This window comes from Arachis duranensis, chromosome 8, assembly GCF_000817695.3.
Source record: "Arachis duranensis cultivar V14167 chromosome 8, aradu.V14167.gnm2.J7QH, whole genome shotgun sequence".
In the NCBI taxonomy this organism is placed as follows: domain Eukaryota; kingdom Viridiplantae; phylum Streptophyta; class Magnoliopsida; order Fabales; family Fabaceae; genus Arachis; species Arachis duranensis.
This window is the reverse complement of record NC_029779.3, coordinates 12,783,309-12,810,520: the sequence shown is the minus strand read 5'-3', so window position 1 is coordinate 12,810,520 and position 27,212 is coordinate 12,783,309. Positions and strand designations below refer to the sequence as shown.

The 27,212-nt window shown below is 31.4% G+C and overlaps 2 protein-coding genes across 2 annotated transcripts; both read right to left on the bottom strand.

The window, feature by feature from the left end:
- Positions 1-1,419: 1,419 nt before the first annotated feature.
- LOC107460870 (transcription factor MYB93) lies at positions 1,420-3,291 on the bottom strand. The gene is made up of 3 exons (XM_016079287.3): positions 3,129-3,291; positions 2,901-3,030; positions 1,420-2,496 (listed from the first exon to the last, which is right to left on the bottom strand). The coding sequence occupies exons 1-3, from the start codon at positions 3,259-3,261 to the stop codon at positions 1,641-1,643; spliced, it is 1,119 nt and encodes a 372-aa protein (XP_015934773.1). The 5' UTR covers positions 3,262-3,291; the 3' UTR covers positions 1,420-1,640.
- A 1,647-nt stretch (positions 3,292-4,938) lies between these two features.
- Positions 4,939-5,519, bottom strand: LOC107460868 (uncharacterized mitochondrial protein AtMg00810-like). The gene is made up of 2 exons (XM_016079285.1): positions 5,270-5,519; positions 4,939-5,168 (listed from the first exon to the last, which is right to left on the bottom strand). Exons 1-2 carry the CDS (start codon positions 5,517-5,519, stop codon positions 4,939-4,941), a joined length of 480 nt encoding a protein of 159 aa, XP_015934771.1.
- Positions 5,520-27,212: the final 21,693 nt, after the last annotated feature.

Sequence of the window (27,212 nt, the reverse complement as noted above, 5' to 3'; positions counted from 1 at the left end):
AATTAATTAACATAAATATAATTAGTCTATTTAATCAATACATTATTTACATGTTACATAAGACAAAATATACTATATTTTACTTGTAACATGTCAAATCTTGTCTATTGATTTACTCTTTTTCTAAATACTTGTCACACTACTCTTTTGACAACACAAACATACACATGTAGAAGAATCTTTCTTTCTACATCATAGAATTCACCTTATAGTATAATATGAATATCAAAAATATTACTTGTATACTAAAATTATCACTATATATATTTTTTTTGTTTAACTCATTTTTAATATGTATTTTATATTCTAATTTGTATTTTATACTAATAACTAATTTTTCTGGCTAATTTTGATTTTGATGTACACTACTTGACATTATTCTATTAATATATACCGGCAAAGTACTTAATTTGGTTATCCTACGTTGGAAAATAAATAAATTAATTAAGATTCTAATACTCTTCCGTCTGATCAATTAGCAAATATATTTAAGAGGCCAAAGCAAACAGATTATTGTAATTATATATCAATATTTCCTTCATTGTCCTAGATACAAGAACGTATTTACTTGAATGATTTACAAGAGTGATATACCTCTCCTATCCCCCATACTTGATTCGAGTAACTAAGTTTATATATACATTCTTAAGTAAACCACCCTTTGATGAGTTGGTGGATGAGAAAACAATTCTTAACTGTTTTCTCTCTATTTAATTTATAGCAGCCATACATTCTCACTACAAGAGAAGCGGGTTTAAGCTGCGGAAAAAAACAAATCATATATAGTTAAAGCTCGCAAAACTACTGTGGCTATAGAGGAGAATTTTAATTTTTTTAGAATAATGTTTAGGATTTATAATTTAAGAACTATTGGAAGTGATAATTTGTTTTTTTTTTAATGTATTAATTTTTTATTTTGTATTTTTTAATTATTATTAAAATAAAAAAATTATTTTAAACGTAATAATATATAATTATAGATATTATATTTTAGGTGAATGTTATATTAAATTAAATAAAATAATTTTATGTTATTATCTTTCTAATATTTTTTTTTTATTTAGCATGACTTTTGGTTCATTAGCCACGATTTTTAGAATTGTGGAAACTTTGATTAGCCGTGATTTATTATTTTGCTTCTGTTTTACTGCAGAAACTACTATACATGTTTGTTGATATATAATTCATATGGAAATTAACAATGTGCATTGTGCGCCAGTTGTAATAATTTTTATGTTACAAACATTCTGATTTTATATCATAAAATTACTTTGAAAAAAAAAATGAGTCGTTACCTCTTTCATTCAAATTCAATGCATTGAAATCTAATTAATTTAATAACAAATAAAAATAGATAATTAAAGAGAAAAATAATTGTATTGACATTCATATACTATGTCCTACTAATCTTTCCAAGAGTTATGTACACCAAACATGTATCAATTATATAAATACGCATACATGTAATACATATATATTTATACATACTATAATATATATAACCTATATATATGTAGATGTGTGTTGATTTGAAAGAAGTGGCAAGAAACAATAATGTGATGATGAACAAGGCATAGAATAAAAACACACACACACAAACCAAATACAGTGCCAACTATAATCTGAAAATAAAAATAAAATTAAGGTAGCTCATGCATGATAGTAGGGTCCACAAGAAAGAGTTCAGACCAATAAGAAGAGGAGGAAGAAGCAGGTCCTCCTCCTCCTCCATAGCTAGAAGTGGTGCTGCTTGTATCTCCTGGATTATTATTGTTACTAGTAGTAGTAGAGGGTCCATTATTATTTGGAGCAATAGATGACAATGGAGAAGAAGATGGAAGAATCCAGGAGGAATTATCATCAGCTGTTGTGTGATCCATTTGACTTATGATTGCATAGTTAGTAGTAGAACCTTGACCTTGCTCATTAATATTATTCAAACATGATTGGGAATTGAAAGAGACTTGTTGTGATGGTGGGTCTAAAAAGTGAGATAATAGCAAGTTTGGGTGGTAGTGGAGTGGTTGACAGCTACTATCATCATCAATAAGAATCCCATTCCCATGATGATGATGATGAGGAAATGAAGAAGGACCATTATTATTATTATTATTATTAGTATTAATATTCTCTTTCACATTTAACAAACTGAAAGGAGGTTCCATGTTTGTGATGTTGATGGGATTGTTTTGTTGGTCCAAGGCAAGGTTGGAATTTGATGAGGAAGATTGGAGTAAGTAATGAAGGTACTGAAGCTTTGCCATTTGAATTGCCTCTGCTTGTAAGCTCAGAGCATGTTCATCAATTGATGATGATGTATCCATCATGCTTGCCAAAGCTATGAGGTATGGGAGGGTAGAAACAAGGTCAGTTCTTGGTTGATGAGTCATTGGATCAAAACCCATCTGGATCAGCTTCTTCTTCAAATGAGTGTTCCAGAAATTCTTTATCTCGTTGTCTGTTCTCCCCGGAAGATGGGTCGCAATTGCTGACCACCTGTTCAACAATATCGCTCTTATATTACTAAACCATTCTTTCTACTCAAGTATAGCCAACTTGATGTGAAGTTGATAGTTGAGAATTGTTAAATGATTTGACTAAATTTTTATCTAACGGTTCTCAGTTATCAACTTCACATGAAGTTAACTGCATCTGAGTTTTCACTTTATTAAAAACTAACACATAGATAATTATATTTTTAATAAAGAAATATATCTAAACATAATTGTTGCCAAAAGTAAAAACTTTTTGTCCATTTTCTTTATGGATGAATAATGAAACAAAACTATATAGAATAGAATCTAGCTCACTAAAAACCCTTGAATTTCTTCTCCACTAAAAAATAAAAGAAGAAAAAGAATTGGTGTAAGTGAGATAGAAAGTATATATTAGGAAAGTACTTGTTTCCAAGAATGGAATGAAGATGGAGAATGGTTTGCTCCTCTTCTTGGGAGAATTTGCCCCTCTTAATATCAGGCCTCAAATAGTTAGTCCACCTAAGTCTACAGCTCTTGCCACATCTATTAAGACCTGCATCAACAAAATCAACAAACTACATCATGATGAATTCAGTGAAAGAAATTAATATTGTAAACTTTATATAAGAGATTTAATTATAATTTGCTGACCCGCTAACTTAGGAAGTGCTCTCCAACTTCCATGGCCATGTTTCTGAATGTGGTGAACAAGCTTTTGATCTTCTTCAGGAGTCCATGGACCTTTCTTAAGGCCACTCTCATCGCAGCATGGAGACCTTCCCATATTGTGCAGTCTTTTTAATTTTTCCACTCTTACCGCACCAAATCAAACTAACAAGGGGCTGCGCCACACTATTTATATATCCATTAATATTATTCTTTTTGCTTGCTTCTTAGTTTAGCTTGTCGTTCATTATTTCTATTAAAGTATACATTTTGCAAATCTTTATTAGGTTGGTAAAAGATTTGGACACTTCCATATCCGGTTAAACTATATACTCAATAAAATGTTTCGTGCCTTGACCATATTACCCTTCAAATTAAATAAAGAGTAAGCTTATAAATTTATCTCCAAAAAATTTTAGATCAAGACTTTGCTTTTTATAATTTTTTGAAAATTATTCTCGTCGAATAGATTGATCATTCTGTCACTTTCAATCAAATTTTTAATATACGTATCAAACAAATAAATCTCTAACAAATTTTATTATAAAATAATTAAGTTTTTAAAAAATATTACTATAAGATAAATTAATTTCCTTCAAAATGATAAAAAGGCAAATTTATCTGATGTAACTTTTAAAGAATAAAAATTTATCAGGGATCAAATTTTTTTATCTAATTTTTTTTAAAAACCAATTCGAGCATCTGTTCTTCAATAAATTGTGTACTTTGAATATTGGATGAATGAATAATGATAGATGGTGACTATTGTAAGTTTTTAAAATAGTTATGTTTAGATAGAAGGTTCGAAAAGATACTTACATACATAAATAGTATTATTGCTTTAATGTTGCATGTAAAAGGATTTTCTTTTTAAAAAACTATCCAGTATAACCATGACTAATTTTTTTATTATTTAAATTTTTAAAAGAAATAGAGTACTTGCTTCATTTTTTATTATTGGAAATCAATTTCTAATTATAGAGGTATGGGTGAGATGAACTACTACTACCACTTTACGCCTAAATATTACTTGTGATTTGTGAGATTTATTACTTTTGAATAATTAAATAATGTTTCACTTATATATTCAGTAAAAAAAAAAAGTTGAGTTAAAACGTGTTGGTCGAAGAATTTCCACCGATTAGATCGTTGATACTCGATAGAGACTAGGAAGCATCTGCAAAAATTGGTGAAAGAGAAGCTTTATTCTCATCAAACACTATTAGATGAGTCTAACACTATTAGATGAGTCTAAGAACAAAAAAAGAAAGAATGGACAAAGAAAAGAAGGTGAGAAGAGAGATGGTTTGAAGAGAGAGAAAGGAAGGAAAGTAAACAGAGAACCAATATTAAAAAAGGGGCTGAATGAATTCTCAAAAAAAAAAAGTTAAAAAGAATACCTAATAGCTATTGTATATATATGTACATAATAACATTAATTGAATAATTAATTTGTCGAGGCATTAGGGATAACAAATCAAATGCCAACTAACACATACTTAGCAACCTATGACTCAACTTACATCCTTCCGCAAACTAGGGCTGTGGATGTTTAGAAGTCCTAGTTTAAAAAGATTAACCGCAAAAGAATCTGGTGCCAAAGTTTTTGTCAGAAAATCTGCAAGCTGATTAGATGAGGAGACTGGCATCAAGTGAGTGAGGCCAAATAGGTTTTGATTCCGAGCGGTGTGGCAATCCACCCGATATGCTTTGTGCGTTCGTGAAAAATAGGATTAGTGGCAATGTGAATGGCGAATTTATTGTCACAAAAGAGAGTAATAGGCTCCGTTAGGGGCTATCTAAGGTCATGCATGATGAAAGATATCCATTGAGCTTGGCAAGTAGCCAATGCCAAGGCTCGATATTCTGCCTCGGATGAGGATCTAGCGACGGTGCTTTGTTTCTTACTCTTCCAACTAATTAAGGAACTTCCAAGATAGAAGCAGTGGCCAGTGATAGACTTTCGAGTATCTGTACATGTTGTCCAATCGGCATCAGCAAAACCAGTGAGCTTGAGGTCATTGTCTGTTGAAAAGAAAACACCAACGAATGGGCATCCTTTTAAGTATTTTAACACACGAAAAGTTGTCCGCATGTGCTCATCAGTTGGGCATCAATGAACTGACTAAGTTGCCCTATAGCATAAACAATGTCTAGCCGTGTATTGGTTAGGTATAATAGTCTTCCAACGAGCTGCCGGTAAGAAGTGTGATAAGCTAGAGCAGTGCTACTATCTCGTGACAATTTGGAAGCACAAGTGTAATCCATAGGCGTGCTAACAGGTTTGTAATCTAAGTACCCAAAATCTTTGAGGATGTCAAGCACATATTTTCTCTGACAGATGTGAATTCCGTTGGAGAATCTGGCCACTTCCATTCCTAAGAAATATTTTAAATCACCCAAATCTTTAATTTTAAACCGCAGGTCAAGTAATTTTTTTTATTCTCTAAATTTCATCCAAGTCATCACCAGTCAAAACCAGGTCATCAACATAAACCATAATGATAGTAACCCCTGAGAAGTGATTTTCGTATATAAAGAGTGATCTGATTCAGATTTGGTGAAGCCCCCAATGGTGAGAGTTTCAGTCAACTTTAAGTTCCATTGTCGACTCGCTTGTCTCAAACCATAAAGAGATTTTTGAAGTTTACAAACTGAATCTGATCGTACAGCCGGATGATCGAGCCCAGGAGGAAGTTTCATGTATATTTCCTCATTCAAATCGCCGTGAAGAAAAGCAGTGTTAACGTCTAACTGCTTGATGTGCCACTGCTTGGCCGCAGCTAAGGCCAATACAATTCTCAAGGTTGTCATGCGAACCATTGGACTGAATGTGTCTATAAAATCAACTCCTTCTATTTGGGTAAACCTTTTGCTACAAGCCTGGCCTTATAGTGTTCAACGGAACCGTCAGGGTGAAGTTTGACCCGAAACACCCACTTGCAACCTATAAGTTTCTTAATTACCAGCGGGGAGTTTTGTAATGCACCAAGTTTGATTTTGCTTTAAAGTCTCCAGTTCAATATGAATGGCTTCTCTCCAGTAAGGATGAATAATTGCTTCCTCATAATTGCTAGGCACAACAGTTGTGGCAACAGCCAAAGAAAAAGACTTGTGTTTGGGACTAAGTGCATCATAAGATATATATTGTGATATCGGGTACCTGCAAAGAGAATTGATAGTAGATGTTGTGGTATGTATCTTACAATGGTAGTCCTTAAGGTATGTTGGCATTTTCTTTATTCTTGAAGATTTTCTTACTTCAATTGGGGGTGTTGGTGTGTGTAATGAAGAGTTGTGTGCTAGCTGAGGTGTGAATAATGCATGAGTAGTTTGTGATGCATGTGATGAAATGGGACTCGGGAGATGGTTGTCCCCACTTGTGATGTTTGGAGATGTAGTTTGTGCAGGATTGGACAGCAAAGGATTCCACAAGTTGGTAGTGTCATCAATAAAGGGGGTTAAAGGTGTTTTTATGCAAGTTGGATGCAAATTGAGGTTGGTCATGTTCATGAGAATGATAAGAAATCACAGAATATGGAAAGCAATCCTCATAAAAGACAACATTTCTTGAAATTCTAGAATTTAAATAAAAAAAGTAAATCCTTTGGTACCATCTTTAAAGCCCAAGAATATGCACTTTCGAGCTTTAGGATCCAACTTTGATCTCCCATTGGTGAGGGTTGATGCATAAGATAAGCAACCAAAAACTCTTAAATTTGACAAAGTTCGCAATGTACCAAAAAGAATTTCGAATGGAACTTCATTTTTGAAAAATTGACTAGGCTGAATGTTAATAAAGTACACTGCATGTCAAATAGCAAAATTCCAAAAATATTTAGGTATCAATGAGTGAAATAATAATGCTCGATCAATGCCTAAAATATGTTGGTGTTTTCTTTCCACTATCCCGTTTTGTTGTGGGGTTTCAATACAAGAAGTTTGATGCAAAATTCCTTGAGATGCATTAAATGTTTTCAAAGCAAATTCAGGTCCATTATTTGACCTGAAGCATTTTATGGTTTTGTTAAATTGAATTTGCACAAATTTGACAAAATTCTTTAAAATTTCAGATGCCTCGGATTTTGCTTTCATACAATGAACTCAAGTATATCTACTTTTGTCATCAACTAACATTAAAAAATATTTTTCTCCTTGCATAGACGGGGTGGAAATAGGGCCCCAAATATCCACATGCAACAAATCAAAATAATTCACAGATTCAGTCACGCTATAAGAGAAAGGTAATTTTTTTGCTTTGCCAAATGACAAGAGTTGCAAGGATCTATGTTCTCATTACAATCAATTAAAGGATAAATTTTGTGCATGATTTCTAGTCTATACCGTGGAACATGTCCTAAGCGTGAATGCCAGAGTGCAGTTACATTATTTGCTATGTGTGTAGTCACATAGTTGCTGTCCAAAGTGGTAGCAACTGCATAAGGGTGTGGTGAAGTGCTTGAATCATGAATAAAGTGATTTACATGCTTGTTAATGCCAACAACAGCTTGACTATCCATAGTATAGAGTCCATCCGCACATTTAACTACTCCAATCCTCTTCAAAGTAGCTTGGTCCTGGATCTCACAAATTTGATCATTTATAAGCATTTGGCACTTCAATCCATTCGTTATTTTATTCACAGAAATCAGTTTGAAGTCAAAATTTGGAATAAAAAGTACATTTGTGATGTATAATTGATTAGAAAATCTAATGGTACCAATGGTGCTACTAACCGTTTGGCTCCCATCAGGCATTCTAACAATTATGAGGCTAGTTTGAATATATGACTCAAAATCATTTAAAGCAAATGTCACTTGATTAGTTGCCCCAGTGTCTATGACCCAAAGGGAAGATTTTGCAGCAACAAAGGATGAAATATTTGTGTTATATTTTAAAATGATACCTTTACGTTGACCCATTGGAGTGGTGTTTGGGGAACGTTGTGCCTGATTTGTAATTTGGGGTTGCACATGAGCCTCTTGTCCATTGAGAAGTTTGATAATAGCTTCCTTTTGGTGAGAAGTTAGATTTAATTTTGGTGAATCACTAGCTTCCTTTTGGTAATTGTTTAGATTGCTCTGACTGAATTCATCACTTTTCTTCACAGCTTGTGGTTCAGGAGCCATGTAATTGATGCTGCTAACTTGTCTCTACCTAAGATGAGGGGGAAAGCCATGCTTCTTATAGCATATATCCACTGTGTGTCCTGTTTTATCACAGAATGTGCATTGCATTCAGTTTTCACTGTCTCTTCCCTCAGCCTGAAACCTGCCTCTTCCTCTGCCTCTGCCTCTGCCTCTGCCTCGATTCCTCTCATCACTAAGCTGAAGTCAAGAGTTAGTCTTATTGAAGAAAACTTTTGACTATTGAGTATCACCAAATTGTCTTTCCTGCTAAGTCAACATTGAGAAGGCAGCATTTATATCAGGCATTGGGTTCATAAGCATCAACTGCGACCTTACGATGGAGTATTGATCATTCAGACCCTGAAAAAACCGAGTTGTATAGTCTTCACGCCTATATTGTCGTATCACATCCAATCCACATGAGCATGAAAATTCACATCATTTGCAATTAGGTATCAGTCTAAAATTGTTTAGGTCTTCCCAAATTGATTTCAATTTAGTGTAATACACACTCACATTCAAATCGCCTTGCTTCATAGAGAATAATTCTTCCTGAAGTTCAGCCACTTTGTACTTGTCTCCCTGATAATATCAATGTTTCAAATCTTTCCAAAGGTCCAAAGCAATATTATTCCAAACCACGCTTGCTGATATTTTGGGACTCAATGACAAATTGATCCAGGATACTACATATGTATTGCACCTTTCCCAAGCCTCAAATAGTGTATCATTCTCATTTGGTTTTGTAAGAGATCCATTTACAAACTTCAATTTGTTCTTTGCTTTCAAAGCTGATAACATTGCTCTACTCCACGAACCATAATTGCTAGCATTGTGAGTAATTGAGAGTAAAGGATTACCAGAATTTTCACTTGGATGAATGTAGTAGGGGCTAGACGGATCTTGCATTGGATTGACATTGTTCTTTGCCATTTGAGCTTGAAACGTTGAGAGTTGGCTCAAGAAAGTTGCGATTGACTGAGCATCCAATGGATTAGAACTTACTCCTTGATTATCAACCATTACTGGTCAAGAATTGAGAATTGAAATTCAAGAATCGAGAATTGAAATAGTTGAGAACAGAGAATCGACGAATCTATTGCAATGTCAAATCCCAAGTCTTCTATCCTCAGTTTTGTCTATTGAAGATTCACCTCTCCTCCACGCTCACCGCATCATGTAAAAATTGGTGAAAGAGAGGCTTCACTCTCATCAAACACTATTAGATGAGTCTGAGAACAAAGAAAGAAAGAATGGATAAAGAGAAGGAGATGAGAAGAGAGATGGTTTGCAGAGAGAGAAAGGAAGGGAAGTAAATAGAGAACCAATATTCAAAAAGGGGCTGAATGAATTCCCAAAGGAAAAAAGTTAAAAAATACCCTAATAGCTATTGTATATATATGTACATAATAACAGTAATTGATTAACTAATTTGCCGAGGCATTAGGGGTAACAAACCAAATGCCAACTAGCGCATAATTAGCAACCTATGACTCAACTTACAGCGTCGAATTGAGAGACGGAAATTAATATAGAGAGTCTTGATTTGTTTGAGCTTGTCGAAAAATGGAGCCAACGAGTGAAATATTGTGATCAAAAGTAAGTTGTGCAAAGGGACATTTATTTAAATTTACAATTAGCGAGCATAGTTATTTTTGAACTCTTTAAAGGGCAATATTTGGTAAAATAAGATTGGTCAGCTTATTCTATAAATTAAGAAGGTTCAAAAACATTAAGGGGTTAGAATTCGTTTTTAGAAAACACTCACGCACACTCACATCCTAGCGACAATTTGCTGAGTCTGCCTCGTGTCTCTTTTCTAGTAGGATTCCTTTCATTGTCTTTACATTTCTTTTAAAATTTCTTGTAATTTTTTTCTGCAATTTACTCTTCCTTCACAAGTCTTTTCATTTCTTCTTTTAATATTTTCACATTGTCTTTTGAATTCAATGTCTTTTGACTGTGTTGGAGGTATTTTATTGCTTTCTTTTAATTTGAAGTCATTTACTTCGCTTTTTGAAACTTCAATATCAAGCAATTTAATTTTAATTTATATTTCAAGTTTTTTCTTTTTTACTCGTTCAAAAATGAAATCTTTCGTGCAATCGTTCAAACTGGTATCTATAAAAGAGGGGTAGGTTTTGTTCCCAGACCATAAATATTGAATCGACCAAGATTTGCTAAAAATATGCATAACAAATTGGCACGTCCAGTGGGACAATTTTTTTCAAAATTATGTCAAAGATTTTTTTACTTTGATCTTGATTTGGTGTATGCAACTTCAGAGTGGGAGAATTATTAATATAACAGAAAAAGTTTCTAACAGTAATTTAGAGTCTTCAAATGATAATGTTCCTGTTTTTGTGGCCTAAATTTCTGCAAGTTTAATAACAAATGCAGAAGGAGTTATTCAAAATCCAGTTTTGGAAAAAAATGTTGTGATTTATAATGCAACTGCTGGAGGAAGTGGGCGTAGTCCATGTCCTAGAATTTCTCCAAATCCAGTGCAATTGCCAGTAACCGTAGGTTGGCCTCCTTTTGGTCTTTCTCTTGGTTACACCATTTTTATAGGAAATTTTGCAGCCCAATGCGATGTGGGAATGTAATAAGTACAGTTAATAATTAACCTAGTTTTTCTCACTTTGAAATGAATCGAGAATATCGTGTTGGTTCAACTTCAAATAATTTGAGGCCTATGGCTGCTTTTCGAAAGCATATCAATGAGAGTCATTATGACATGATTAATTTATTAACTCAATAAATGACTACCACTTTAAATCTAATAACGGCCGATAATAAAACTAAGTATGAGCGTTTGACTAGATAAGTCGAATGAATTGCTCAAAATGTTGATTACTGAAGGTCATCCACAAAATTAAAATTTTGGAATGAATCCTGAAAATTTGGATCTCGACCAAGGGGATTTACATGTTAATCCCAATGAGATCGAAGGTGTGCCTCATATTGTTCAACGTAATCAGAATGCTGATAAGGTGTTGAATATCGTATGCGCTAATCTGCGTGGAGATCATTATCAAATGACTAGAATTGTAAAAAATGTACTTAATCGAGTTGACATCAATGTGAAATTTATTATTTGGCCATATTTTGTGCAGCTTTTCCTGTTGAAGTACAAACGACTGATGTGTCAACGATGAAAATTTAAAAATGAAGTTTTTTTCTTCTTCTCTAACAAAAAATGCCTTCACCTAGTTTTTGAACTTAAAGCCAAATTCGATTTTAACATGGGCATAATTAGAGAATGATTTTCATATCTAGTTTTACCGGAGAGAATTGCGAATGTCACCATAACTGATCTGGTTGCTATCAAACGTGACACTGAAGAGTTGATCGATGATTTCATGATTAGATTAAAAAATGCATGTAATCATTCCTATGTGTCATTACTTGAGAGTGAGGTAGTCAAAATTGCAACCATGGGTTTAAGTGTTTATATGTGTCAAAGATTGTTGAATATTCATATTTTCGATTTGGCTCATTGAGCTGAGAGGCTCTGACAAGATGAGTTGCTTAAAAAGGAAAAGAAAATCATGAATTATAAATATCTTCTTGCTCAAAAAGAAAAAGTTTCTTATATTAATATGGAGACTTCAAGTGAAGATTATGAAAACGAATACTTCGAAGTTGATCTGGCTGAATTGAAAAAAGGGCCACCTTATGCGTGTTCTTTATCGAATAATGTTTCGAATATTGATAAAGTTAATGAAATGAAGTAAAAGGGTGGCAAAAAGTATAGTTTTGATATTTTAAAATCGGAACAAATTTTTTATGTGTTACTTAAAGATAAATAATTGGTTTTACCAAATGATAAAACTTTACCCTCAGTTAAAGATTTGAAAGGAAAACCTTTTTGTAAGTTTCTTCAAGCAACTAGTCATTCAACTAATAATTGTATTCGTTTTAGGGATTTTATTCAAGAAGTGATCATAGAAAGAAAGTTAAAGTTTGATGAAGGAAAAAAAGATATGAAGGCTGATGTCGATCCCTTTGATTCGACTGCAAATTTTGCTGAGCCTCAATTTTTTAGAGTGAACATGGATGGATTCACTTCTTTTGAATTCGACACCACTTTGGGTGATTTCGAGGCTAATGTTCAACAGATTTACCCTGGAGTAGGGGATGACTTGTTAGATTTCTTGATGCACCAGAAGCTGTAAGATAGGGGCGTGTCCTTATGTCTTAGGTGCAATGTTGTTTTCTATGCGGAAGCTGCTGCAATATTCAAAAAAGAAAGAATGAAAGAGGACTTAGCTCATAAAGAAGAGCAAGTCCGTCAGAGACATCCTTCTCGGCGTTAGGAGGGAAAAAATTCTCGAAATCCTCAAAATAATTACTCCACTTCGTTTAATCATTCTCACGCCCTTGGAGCTCAGTGGATTAAGAATTGTCATGAGTTTCATAATCGAAAGGTACAAGAGTATCCATTGTATTTATGATCTCAAACTTTTGGGTTTTGAAAAGTCTTCAATTAATGATAATCATATCAAAAAGGAATTTGAATCCTAAGATCCACTTGAATAAATTAATTTAGGGTTTAATGGTGACTTAAGACCTACTTATATTTGCAAAAATATTTGTGAGGAATTTCGAACAAGTTTGATTAATCTTTTGACTGAATACAAAGATTGTTTTGCTTGGGATTATGATGAACTGTCTAGTCTTCATCGGTTTCTAGTGGAACATCGTTTATTGTTGAAGCCCTTTTCTCGACCTGTAAAACAGGCACATCGACGCTTTGTCCCTAAAATAAATTTCAAAATTAAAGAAGAGATTGAACGATTATTCAAAGGTAAATTTATTCAGGTAGCCCGATATGTGGATTGAATGTCGAATATTGTACCTATAATGAAAAAGAATGAAAAATTATGTGTGTGCATTCATTTTCGAGATCCGAATAATGCTACTTCTAAGAATGAGTATTTTATGCCTATAGCATATATATTAATTGAGTCCACAGTTGGTAACAAAATCCTAAATTTTATGGATGGTTATTCTTGTTACAATCAAATTTTTATTGCTAATAAAGATGTATCAAAAATGACTTTGCGATGTCCTGGTATTTTGGGCACCTATGAATAGGTTATTTGATGCCTTTTGGTTTAAAAAACGCTGGAGTGACATACCAACGTGCTACGGATATTATTTTTCATGAAGATATTAGAAAATTTGTTGATGTTTATATCAATGGTGTGATGGTTAAGTCAAATTCGATTGATCAACATTTTAATTATTTACGTCAAGCTTTTGATACAATGCATTGGAAGGGGTTAAAAATGAATATGTTAAAGTGTGCATTGGGAGTGTCAGCAAAAATTTTTTTAGAATTTGTGGCTGATAAGAAAGGAATTGCTTTCAATAAAAATAAAGCTAAAGCAATTTAGAATTACGTCCTCCGACGTCAAAGAAAGAAGTTTAGTGTTTCTGAGGGAAAGTCAATTTCTTACGACGGTTCATTTCGAAATTGTTTGGTTGAACCAGAATTTTTTCTCTTTTAGTCAAACTTAAAGACAAATCACAATATATGTGGACTAAAGAACATCAAACAACATTTGATTCCATTAAGGATTACTTATCCAAGGCACCAACAATGGCTACGATTCATCCTTTGGAACCTTTAAAATTGTATGTTGTAGCCTCGACAAACCCTATTAGGTTTATGTTAGCACAGGACGATGAAGTGGGACATGAGAGAGCCATTTATTACCTGAGTAGAGTGATGTCCAATATCGAGATGAGATATTCTCTTATTGAAAAATTTTGCATTTTCCTTTATTATGCTTGCACGAAGCTAAAGTATTATATGATTGCAAAAACAATTAAGGTAATTGCATAAACTAACCTTGTAAAATATATGTTATCTTATCCAATATTATGAGGTCGAATCGAGAAATGGATGCTTGCTTTAACAGAATTTAACTTGGAGTATGTCCCAGCCAAGGCAGTTGAAAGGTCAAGTCATTGCAGATTTTCTAGTTGATCGACCAAATAGTCTTAATGACCAGGAAAAAAATATTGTTGATGTGAAACCTTGGAAGTTATATTTTGATGGATCGAAGTATAAAGATGGTGCTGGTATTGGTATTTTGATCATATCTCCGAATGGGGTTCTATCGAAATTTTTGTTTGAATTAAAATATCCATGTTCGAACAATGTATCCGAATATGAGGCTTTAATATTGGGGTTAAAAATATTGATCAATAAGGGGCATTAGATGTCCAAATCTTAGGAGATTCTCAATTAGTTTTAAAGTTGTTATTGAAAGAATTTAAGTGTATAAGTGAGAGATTGCAAAAGTATTTGTCGATAGCATGAGAGTTATTGGTTTCTTTTTAAAAAATATCAGTAATTCATATTCCAAGAGTTCAAAATGAGGTGGCAAACGAGTTAGCTAAAGTTGTTTCGAGATATAAAATTTTTTCTAGAATTTTAGAAAATTTGCTAGAGGTAAAATAGATCCTGTGCCCATTGAAGAAAGAGAAATTTTGGCAATTGATGAGTGGGATGATAATGATTGGAGAAAACTAATTCCTGAATATCTAAAGAATCCCAATGTTCAGGTCAATTGAAAAACAAGATTAAGGGCAATGAACTTCGTAGTAATAAGTGATAAGTTGCATAAAAAAGATGTTGAAGAAAATCTTGTGAGATGTTTGAGAAAACCTGAACAAGTAATTGCTCTTGGTAAAGTTGATGAAGGTATTTGTCGAGCCCATCAGGCAGGAGAAAGAATGAAATGGGTACTTCGATGTGATCGAGTATTTTGACTGACAATGATTAAAGATTGTATTGAATATGTAAAAGCGTGTCAAGAATGTTAGAAACATGATGTAATATAACAAATACCTGCTTCTAAATTACATTCGATTATGAAACCTTGACCATTTAGAGGTTGGGTTTTGGGCTTGATTGGAATGATTCATCATCAATCATAAAAAATCATAAGTTCACCTTGGTAGTGATCGATTATTTTATAAAGTGGGTTGAAGCTGTTTCTTTAATAGAAGTTGGTCAAAATAAAATTATTGACTTCATCGAGGAACATATCATCCATTGTTTTGGAATTTCTCAAACTTTAAGCACTGATCAAGATACCATGTTTACTGGCCAACGAAAGTTTTGCAGCATTAAAATTTTAATTAATTTAATTAAGAAGAAGATTGGTAAGAAACCTCGTACTTGGCACGAGACATTAAGCCAAATTTTATGGGCTTATCGAAATTCACCAAGAGACTCGACAAATACATCACCTTATAATTGGTTTATGGCATGATGCGATGCTACCTTTGAAAATTAATCTTAATACTAGGACAGTGATGAGACAAGATGAATTGCCAATCGAGGATTATTGGAATGTAATGTTTGATGAATTAAACGATTTAGATAGTGAGTGTATATCGGCACTTGATAATATTATTTGTCAAAGAGAATGTAGCTCGTATTTATAATCGACGAATAAAAGAAAAAGTGTTTTGTATTGGTGAGTTAGTTTTGAAAGCTATTTTACCATTAGGTAAGAAGTCGAGAATTTATGAAAAGTGGTCTTCTAATTGGGAATAACATTATCAGGTGATTAAGCTATATTCAGAAAATGCATATAAAGTTAAACATGTGGATACTGGTGGTGAAGTAAAGTCAGTCAATGAAAAGTATCTAAAATAGTATCGACATCTATAAGATAATACTTAAAGTAAAAGTCAAATTGTCGAAAGTAAAAGACAACAAAATACAAAGGAAAATAAATACTAAAAGTAATTTAAGACATGACTTGCTTCATAGATAAGGCCCCATAAGTTCTTCCAAATCAAATCTGAGACATACTCTTTCTTTATCAATTGAGCTGAAAACGAAAATTTCTTCATGTTCTTCGAGTTGTAATTTCTCGTATTTTCTTTTAAGTTTAGCTTGAGTACTTTCTGTTTCACACAGTTCTCGATTAAGATCTTTCTTCCTCTTATCACCTTTGAGGAAAGGACCTCATAGTAGAGCTACATCTGCACGAACTTGAACAAGTTCTTTTTCAAGTTCTTCCCGACGAATCAGTTGCTCAAGAGTTCTAGCTGCATGAGCAACATTGGTTTCATATTTTTGATAAGTTTTTTTTTGTGAAGATTCATATAAAACATCAAGTTGCGCAAATTCTATCTTAATGTTCGTCATCCCCTTTTTGTAGTCAGCAATCTTGTTGTGAGAGATGAGCAAGTTATTGATAATTTTCTCGAACTTCTTTACTTGCTTGGAGAAGCTTCCAGGTACATGATACTTGAGGGATGAGCTCAAGATGTCGGAAAACAGATTGTTCAGGTCATCTTGATTTACCATTCATCGACAGTATGTTTTGAGAATTCAATAAGCTTCTTTAAATCTTTAAGAGCACGAGGGGATAACTCTTTTGGAATTGAGACTTTGGTGAACTCTCGATGGATGATGCTTGAGATGTCATGTCCACTTTATGAGATAAGTTGGAAACAGATGAAAGGAGTTCTTTTAATTCGGTTCCTTGTGGACTAGGAGCTTGATCCAATACAGGTTGATTGCATTATTGATGAGTGTTAGTATTGGGATTAGCTTTCTCAGTGGGTTTGGCTTCATCAACGAGCTGGCGTTTTACTAACTTGTAGATTAGCTTGAGAGATAGGTTTAATAATTTTCTTTGATTTTTCCGATGGACTCTTCTCAATAGAAGGGGAAGAAAAGGTGGTAAGATCGACGTTGACCCTTTCAGGAGAAGCTTATTTTTGATGGGTTGAGTTTTTGGAGGATTTTCTTGTTTTGGCTAGTCTCCAAAATCTTCATCTTTGTCAGGCTGATCAATCTCTTTTTTATTTTGCAAATAATGCGACAAGACATGTCCACTCGATGATGAGGACGGTCTTTTCTTTTTGTGTTCTTTGACAGAAGATATGCTCTTGGTTGGTGTTGTGTTCAGATTCGAAACTGGTTCTTTAATGGATTTTTTGACCTATAACAGTTAGCAACAAGTGTCGAAAGTAAATATTTGATGTGATGATTTCATTGAAATGAAATAGAGGTTATCGGTATACCTCAATTTCTTGAGCAAGTGAGCTTAAAAAGTGCAGCGAGTTTGTGGCAGTATTGTTTGAGCTCGAAGTATACGAGGAAGTAATCGAATTGTTTGAAGAAGTTCCCTGTATAATGATATTATTAAAAAATAATAATAAAATATGTGAAAAATTATACTAAGAAAGGAGGATGGAATGAAAGTCTTAAGAGTTACCTTGTCAGTTTGTTTAATTGATGGTGAAGATTTTTGTGTCTTCTTCTTTTTCTAGTGTTGTGGTGCTTTGGTTTTCCTTTTCAAAGTTTTGGAAGTTGAGATGTCGAGGAAATCTGTAGGAGATTTGATAAACCCTTGAAAAATATCTTCTAATATTCGATCATAGGGGGATAGTAGTTCCCCCACCAGTCAACAAATGACTTGGTAATGTAACTGTTGTGAACAAAAGAAATTGGAAAGTAATTTTTTCGACGTCTCTCATTGTGCTCAAGGCATTTGTCGATTTCTTATTACCCACTCTTAAAGTTAATCTAATAAAGGGGGAGTTTTGCTCGAAAATGGTAATTGCTTGGAAAAATACTATTTGGCTTGCAACATAATGGGGACATAGAAAGTAGCTCGAAATTGATCCTTTTGTATTGAGGAATACTTGTTGGTATCACCTGAATTGAAAGAAAATTTGACCATGTTTCATCATTTAAATGTTGTGCCTCTTTATCATTATCTTTTCAAACTAGTGGACGTCGAAACTATGGTGGCCCATATTTACTATCGACAAACGGAGCAAAGTTCAAATTTCTATTTTGAAAATATTTGCTCAAGTATAGCTCTGAAAAAACTTTCTAGAAAAGTTCAGTAGTAAAATGAGAATGAATGAAGTTTGGTTGCAATGTAATTAATCGAAGACCTTTGGTTGCTGGTCTATCAGAAGGAGGTATTCCTCCTTTGTGTTTCATGTGTTTTTCAAAAACTACACTGAGCCAAAGTTGCAAGAGTCAAAGTGGTCATCCAGCACTAACAGAAGACTTAGTACGAAGGCTATCGGCCATCTAACCTAATTCATCATACAAGTTTCCTAAAAGGAGCTTGGCCAAATTGAATTCTTTTTTCTTCTCATGAATGGGAGTAGCAAGAGAAATGTATAATTTCTGCATTGAAACACTCTTTGAACAAAAAACTATAGCATTTAGCCAGTAATACAAGAAAGCTACATGCTCATCATTTGTGACTAGTGTGTCTTGTTCTCCCATTTTTTGTGTGATAAATTCTCCATATATAAGAGTTCTTTTTGACAATGTGATATTTGTTGTCGGGTTTTATGTTAAAGGTAGCTGTAGGTCCAATTGCTGATAACCCTGTGATAGCTGATGTCGAACAGTGTTAGTCTGACCATTCCACATGGTAACTGAAAATTGTTAGTGGTCTTACTCCAAAAGCATAAGGTAGCCTCGATCATCCAATGGTGTATTGATGGTTGAAATTGAAAAAGTTTAAAGAGATCATAAATTCTTCGGTGTTGCCAATCTTTTTTTCTAGAGGGTTCTAATCTTTTAAACTAAGCTAGAAAATTTACGTTTTTAAAAAAAAATTAGGGTTATTTTAAAATGGTCGAGCATGATCGATAAAGAGGACCACAAAAAGGTTTTGTTTGATTAATAAATCCTGATTTTCACTACTGAAAAAATAGTGGAAAACTTTCTTGGCTTGTTCTAGATAATTCAAAGGGCTAGAAAAGCAATGAAGTTCATTCTCGACAGAAAAAGAGAATAAGATTTTCTTACCATTGGTGGTATCTTCAGGATCTTTAATGATAGTATCTGCATCGGTGAAAAAATTTTCAGACTTGAGTGTTTAAAAGATTTTGCAGATTCTTGTTCATCCTTGTGTCCTTCAAGTTGTTTTTCTTTGTTTTTTACTAAAGGGGATACCATAGGAGTTGAAATATTTATTTTTGTAATCTGTAAAGAAGTAAATTCAATGATTAATTTCTGAATTTAGTAGAATAGAGAAGATAATCATATGTCGGTGTACCTAAAGATGAGGGTATTTTGTTATTTAATTTCTATGGGTTAGAAGTTTTGAATGAGGAAGATGTTAGTTCTTAATAGTAAAGTGAGTAAAGAAAGTGGAACATAGCTAATAAGTTATAACTCAAATAGCATAATCTCTCTATACTCGTTTAAGAGGTTGCGGGTTCGAGTCTCCCTATTTTTAGTAAAAAAAAAAGAAAGTGAAACATACCAAAAAAATGCAAAAGGGAAGTGAGATATGAAGCTTGAGATCTTTCGCGGTGATGAAAGATGAAAGAGGTGAAAAAAAAAACTCTTTGAAGATAACAGTCTCAAGAAAATTTTTAAATTTTAAAAGAAGAGATATTTATCATTAAACTCATAGTTTTGGAAAATAAAAATATAATTAATTAATGATATGCGTGAAGTTCGCAATTAATGAAATCGTGTTAGGACAGTATTTTTGCATGGAAACAGACTTTTTTTCAGTTTTAAATAACATTTATTTAGGATTATTTATTTTTCATCTTTTTGAAAATTTCAATGATAATAATAATTCTAGGAAGAAATTTGTTGGTCGAAGAATTCCGATCGATTAAATTGATAGGGAGCATTGAATCAAGAGACGAAAATTGATACAGAAAGTCTCGATTTATTTGAGCTTGTCGAAAAATGGAGCCAATAAGTTGAATATTGTGATCAAAAGTAAGTTATGCACGGAGACAGTTATTTAAATTTGTAATTGGTAGGAACAATTATTTTTGAACTTCTCAAAGGGCGACATTTTGTAAAATGAGATTGGTCAGCTTGTTTAAAAAATTTAGTAGGTTCAGAAACATCAAGAGATTAAAATTCATTTTTATAAAACACTCACGCACATTTACATTTGAGTAACTTATTGAGTTTGTCTTGAGTCTCTTTTCTATAAGATTCCTTCCATTATCTTTACATTTTTTTAAAATTCCTTGTAATTTTTCTTTTCTGCGATTTACTTTTTCTTAGCAAATTTTTTCTTTTTTTTTAATATTTTCATATTGTCTTTTGAATTTAAAGTTCTTTGACTGTGTTGGAGACATTTTATTATTTTTTAATTTGAAGTCATTTACTTTATTTTTTGTAATTTTGATTTCAAACAATTTAATTTTAATTTATATTTCAAAATTTTTTTTTACTCGTTTAAAATGAAATCCTTGATACAATCATTAAAATTGGTATCCATAAAAAATATATATATAAATTTCATTCTCAGATCATATAGATATCAAACCATACAAAATTTACTAAAAATCTGCGTAATAAAACGATATATTGTCCTAACGGCAACTTAAGACAAAATACTATGAAGAGTGTGGAAAATGAGATTACTTGGCTTAGAAACTGGAAAATGAAATTAGAAGTCTGATATTCATATAAGACATTAGGGCAGTTTGGTAATTGTGGACTAATCATTTTATATAGTCTGAAAATGAATATGGCACAATCCTAACTACTGATAGGACGAAGAAAACAAAATTGATTACGTTACACGTGGCGAATGAGAGCTTGTCGGAGGAACCCCTCCCATGCACGCAAAGAGGAAGCTGTTTCCCTCTTTCGTCATATTTGCATGGCATCAATGCCTCACGTCCTCTCTTTTTGGATTCATGCCCCTTATTACCCCACACAGAATAATCATTCACACAAAAATATTGTCGCATATAATCAACAGAGACAACTATATATCTTATGCCATCTCACTTATTTTAGTGTGACTCAATATTTATAGAAAATAAATAAATAAAACGTATTGGCAATAATAATAAGTATCATTTTAGTATAATTATGTTACGACTAATATGAGTATTACTAAAATTAAAGTAACGTTTTTTATTGTTAAACAACATTTAAAAAAAAATATAACTTTAATTTTAAGAATACTTATATAATTACTATAGCCACATATCATAATAGTATTAGAATCCACCAATTAATAATCCCCAAACTAAAATAACAGTTCTAGTAAAAGAATTCAAATATTCAATAACTACTTTCATTTTAAATCCTAACTCTAAACGTTAAATCCTAAAATAAAAAAAAAATAATTGATTAAGATCATTCCATTATTATACTTCTTATTCTTGGAATATATATACATTCCATCAAACCCGTAACTACTACACCGTTTCCCATTGCAATCCTCAGCCCTCAGGTGATAGTAGGAAGTTGAGAATGAACAAGCTCTAGGCATTGATTTCCGTATACAAACAAACGCCATTTCCTTTCAATCCGAATTCCTTCTAGAATTGATTATTACTTTGTGTGAAAAAGATCAACGTATAATCATGAGTTAGTTAGGGAGATAATTTTTTTAGGTTCATTCTTTTTAATTTTAAATTCTAAATTTTAATATTTAAATTCTTAAAAAAACAAGTTAAAAATAATAGTTTCCAAAAAAAATAATATTAATTAATTAAAAATTAATTCTCCATATTTATCCATGGTACTCAACCCCAACCTAATCCGCAGCGGGTAGAGTATGATGCGGGTAGGGTTCTCGTACAGGTCAAATAGGGTGCGGGTTGAGACTCAATCATATTCGACCCATCCGCACCTTATATATATATATATTATATACTTATATAAAAATATGTTTCAAGTGGATGTTGAACTAAAGACTTCTCACTGAATCCAAAAGATCATTAGTCACTAAAAGAATATTTTTAATTGATAATTTAATATTTTTTTTTTTTGCATAAAAGTCAATTCTATTTTAAATTATCATCAACTTCTATAAAATATTACATCTTTTTTATAACCCGCGGGTAGAGTTAAATACTTACAAATTAAGTAAGATTGAATTTATATAAAAATCTCAACTCGCGAGTAGGGTTAAGATTGACTCCAAACCCTATCCTTCCCTACAAACCACAACTACCAACAGCCACTCACTAGTACTTATTCTTCGAATCTGTTTCTTGTTAGTTGAGAATTCTCAGCTTGTTCTTTCCATTGCTGGGCAGGTTATTGCTCTTTGCACGTTCATTATTTGCTCGCATCAGAAATGGAAGCTATGGTGTGGACATACACTTGTGGATATTTACCAACAGTAATATTTGAGAAACAATAAAAAAAAATCAATCTAAACAATTAAAGTTATTTTATTTATAATGAATATAGAATTATAATTATTCTATATTATATATATAAATTAAATTATAGATAGTATGTTAAATAAAATAACTTTGGTTATTGTTTTTCTATTATTACCGTAAATTAAATCTTATACACCTGAAACTCATTTTTTAATTGCTGAAGTTTAGATACCAATATTCTTTTTTTTTTGTACTGAGCTTCATTTAAGGATTTGTTTTGTCGCTGGCGACACTTACTTAAACGGACTAGTGAGTTAACCATTAGACCAACCCAACTTGGTTAAATCAGTTCCAATATTATATTCTTTATTTAAGTATGTATAGTATATATCATGGTGAATTTTATGGTGTCTTTTACTATGGTGCCTAAATTGCCTAACTTTCTTTTAAAAGTAAAAAATAAAATGTTTAAACAAAAATAAAATATTTAAACTTTATTAAATATTATCTATTTGCCTTTTAGTAAGTTAGGCACAATATCAAAGTCACCGTAGCATTCACCATATATCATTGGGTCTTGTTATAAATACCGTTTTCATATCATTTTTTTTAAAAGAGAATACTAACTATCGTGAAAGTGATGGTTAAATAACAATAATTAACATGTTTACTCAAACACACCAAACCTCATACATTAGGACGTAAAGGTTAAAGGTTAAAAAGTGTGAGGAGTGAGGATAATCTGAAAAGGACGTAAAGGATGTGATTCACATTTGACTCTGTGGAGGGTGGTGCAGTTGGAGACGTGAAGGAGAATTTGGTGCATCAAACACCAAAATTTACACCAATTTTTTCTTTTGTTAACCCTTAAGATAGACATTCTTTCTTTTCACGGTTGAGAAACCTTCAATGGCGTTTGTTGGTGTAGTTTGTCCTCGAGCACCTTGTTCTCTTGTAGATTTTCTTGGTATACTCTTGCCTTTTGTTTTTGAACGTAATACAAAGTAAAAGGTTATCGCTTAGTACAAATTATGTTTCAAAATTTGGCCAAATAACGTGTGTGAAATCAATTTTATTTATATATATGTTGTATCGGCTAATTAAATTACATTCAAGATGTTTCCATAAAGAAACACGGTTTTGGGTGGGTTGTTCTTGAGCAATATTTCTACAGTGGTTGGCTCAATCTAATTGGTTTGTTTATTTGTAATAGTATCTCTGTATCCGACTCATAGAATTTAATAATTAATTATTTATAGAAAATTAACTATACATGTTGACAAAGAAATATCAAAGTTTTAATATATTAAACAAGTCGCTTATTAAAAAAATATTCTATTAAAATGCTAGGAGTCAAGGGACCAAGAACTCAAGAAGTATGATTCCGAAACAGAAATTTTATGTATTTAATTTATTGATGCATCTGTCAGATATTATGGTGATTTATATTATTTATTATTATGGAACAGATATACATTTAAACTAAAAGGCTCATCTAATAGCAGATAAGAAAATCTAAGAGAATAGCACTTTTATTAAAATTTGATCAATATTTAACTAGCAAAAAGAAAATAAATAATTTTATATTATTAAATATAATTTTATATTATTAAAAATATTAATAATAACTAATTTAATAACTATAAATTACAAAATTTACTAATGCTAACATTCTTCAATAAATTATGTTCATTAACATTACTCTATACACTATTATTCACGTTTAAAGTCTAAAAGTGTTTTGACACATGCTAGCTATAGGATCATTCATATAATTTGACAAAATGTTATGTACATATATAAAAAAAATAAGTTATCATATATATTTGCATATAAATAATATGTTATTTATATATTTTTAATATATATTATATATTTTAATATATATTTTATGTATAAATAATTGATTTAGTTATTAATTTTTTATGTATGAATAATATAACTATTTTATTTAATATTTTAAATTTTTAAAAGATGTAATTCACATCATAAAAATTTTATAACTAAAAATCTAAAATTTTATTTTTATTATTCTCTATATTTCTTTAAATAAAAATAGAATTCAATACATGCAAGATAAAAGAATATTCCAAAAGATAATAAACATCCAAATTGTATATATATATACACGTTTTTATTTGTACACAAAATATATTAAAATTAGTTAAAATTCTTTAGAATAAAATATATATTGAAATATAAAATATATATTAAAAATAAATCATATTATATATGTATTTATACATAAATATATAATGACTAATTTTAATAGTTGATTTTGATATATAAATAATATATATATTGCATGCTACCAGAAAAATTGTGCCTCATTTGTTACTTCATGCATAAGGTAAATATTGAAGAGTACCAACTGGATTTTTGGTTAGATGGATTAACTAGTATAGGGAGGCAAATTTTCAGTTAAGAACGATCCAATATAATAGCGATGAGGATATTGCAAAAGATTATGACAATCAAGTGATCATTAGAAATTTAAAAATATAAGAATTATGATAAGAATTATATGTGTCCATATATCATGCCTTTTATTTATAATACGAAAAGGGAAATTATGAGAAAATTCAATTAGATATATCCGTATTGGATTTAGACAGGACATCATGCATCCATATATATATATATATAATCTATGAATTATATTACGTGTACACTAAAATTAGCAATTAAAGTTAACTATTAGTATAAAATACATGTTAGAATATAAATATACATTAAAATAAATTAAATTACAGATGTATTTATATACAAATATATTATTGGTGGCTGATTTTAGTGATTGAGAATGTATATTACCCTCTAATAGTGCATTCCAAGGGCTTGGGCCCTAACACAACATTTTCAAGCAAGCCTAAGCTTTAATTTAAGTTATTCAATTGATAAGTGTCAACATCTACATCGAGCTACAAAGGGCTTAATATAATATAATATAATATAATGAAGACAAGCATTTTTCTTCTTTGACACACAATTTACCTTCCCATTTCCTTGTTTAATTTATGTATGTGTAGCTAGCAACCCTCACTATAGTCTTTACCCCCGAACAGCCATAATTGCATTTATTTTTAGTAAACGGTTCAAACACACAAATTAAAAGGCTTTGATCTTTAAGCAATACATCTTGTCGGGGCCGGGACTATTAATAATAATGTCTTTGAACCATGCATAGTATAGTGATGTAAGATTATTAATTATCATTAACTTTATGCAATATATGATATTTTGATTTCAGTGTCAGCTAAACAACTGAATTGCTTGCTGGAATGGATTTCCAACCAATACATCTATAAATCTATAGAAAGATTTAAAATTAAAAACAGACTTGGAGAGCTACCTACTTAATTAGTTTGTGATTCACAATTGCCGCCGGGTACATATGCGTGGTTGTCTTGTATGTCCCCTATTAAGGGCATTTATCCCCTGGCTTGAAGGACACTCATCCAACAACACTCAAAATTCAAACTCTCTAGTCTCTATAGCTCTTTGCTTCTAATACCTTACATATTAAACGCTACGGTTGGTCAATTTGGTCAGAGCCTTCTTGGAAACGTGCTCATGCAACTCAACTCAACGCACACCATTTTCACAAAATAAATTATATTGTGGACCGTCCACAAATTAAGATGTATAACTCCAACCGGTAACTTGTGTCATAATTGGTAACCTACTAATTAAGTAACTTGTGTAATAATAATAATTAAGTCACAGGTTTCTATTTATCCATCTTCCTAAGAGAATATCTCTACGGATATAAGTGGATATTAATTATTTTTTTTTAAATAATTCATAAAAATAATATAAAATAATCAAATAACACAATATAATCCAGCATATTCTAACTTAAAAGGAAAATATTCATAATTTAACAACATAAAGTTAAAATACAATATGAAAATCTATTTACATTATTTTAAAGCCAAATTATCTCAAACATATAAGATTATTCATATATTGATCATCACACTTTTATAATAATATTATCTAGTAATTCTCATATTAATAAAACTAAAATTCTCATTTTAGTTTTTTATATAAATAGAATAATAGTTATATTATAATTTCACGTAATGAGAATTTAACGTGCCTTCATAGTATAAAAATATCTTTTTTGCCATATCCTTATTTATTTGTAGAGACAAGTCTCTATCTCTATGAAAATAATTCCTAAATATACATATTTTAGTGAATTTTTTTGCTGTAGTAGCGTAAAAATGTATTTTTTTTTTGTACACATGAGGCACAAAAGCTAGAAAAAGAAAGAACATAACTACTCTAATTGGGGAAAGAAAACCCAACTAGCATCAACAAATAGTTTTAAACTCAACTCAAGTGGTAGAACTTCAAGTATCATATATTCTTCTCGTTCGTATCCAAAATCAAATTTGTCAATCCATCACTATCTAGTTGGCTTTTCTGATCACTACAAAAAAATTATTGAATATCATCGAATTTACCGATAGATTTATCAAAAAAATTTGTCAATAACTTATTTACTGTCGAATTTAACGGTAGAATAAATTCAAGGGTATAAATTTCGTCAGTAACTGTTTACCAGTGAATTTTTTCATTCGCTGTTAATTACCGACGAATTTAACAGCAGATATAAACTTTTAATTACGAAATTCTAAAATTTGTTACTACTGTCAGATTTTTCTTCCAATAGATTCGGCAGTAATATATTATTTATTATTAATTATTAATAGTTAAATTAATAGTTACCGACGAATTTAACTTACGGTAAATCCAACGATAAACTTATTTTTTTAATTTGCTTAAAAATTTAATATATAAATTTAAATATTTA

What these genes read in the sequence shown, in the direction of transcription:
- LOC107460870 (XM_016079287.3), bottom strand. Translation starts at nt 3,261, where the DNA reads ATGGGAAGGTCTCCATGCTGCGATGAGAGTGGCCTTAAGAAAGGTCCA. An exon ending in AGCACTTCCTAAGTTAGCGG is followed by an intron (nt 3,031 to 3,128) that starts GTCAGCAAATTA and finishes TTGTTGATGCAG; the next exon opens with GTCTTAATAGATGTGGCAAG. An exon ending in CATTCCATTCTTGGAAACAA is followed by an intron (nt 2,497 to 2,900) that starts GTACTTTCCTAA and finishes ATTGTTGAACAG; the next exon opens with GTGGTCAGCAATTGCGACCC.
- LOC107460868 (XM_016079285.1), bottom strand. Translation starts at nt 5,519, where the DNA reads ATGGAAGTGGCCAGATTCTCCAACGGAATTCACATCTGTCAGAGAAAA. An exon ending in TTATGCTATAGGGCAACTTA is followed by an intron (nt 5,169 to 5,269) that starts GTCAGTTCATTG and finishes TCTTTTCAACAG; the next exon opens with ACAATGACCTCAAGCTCACT.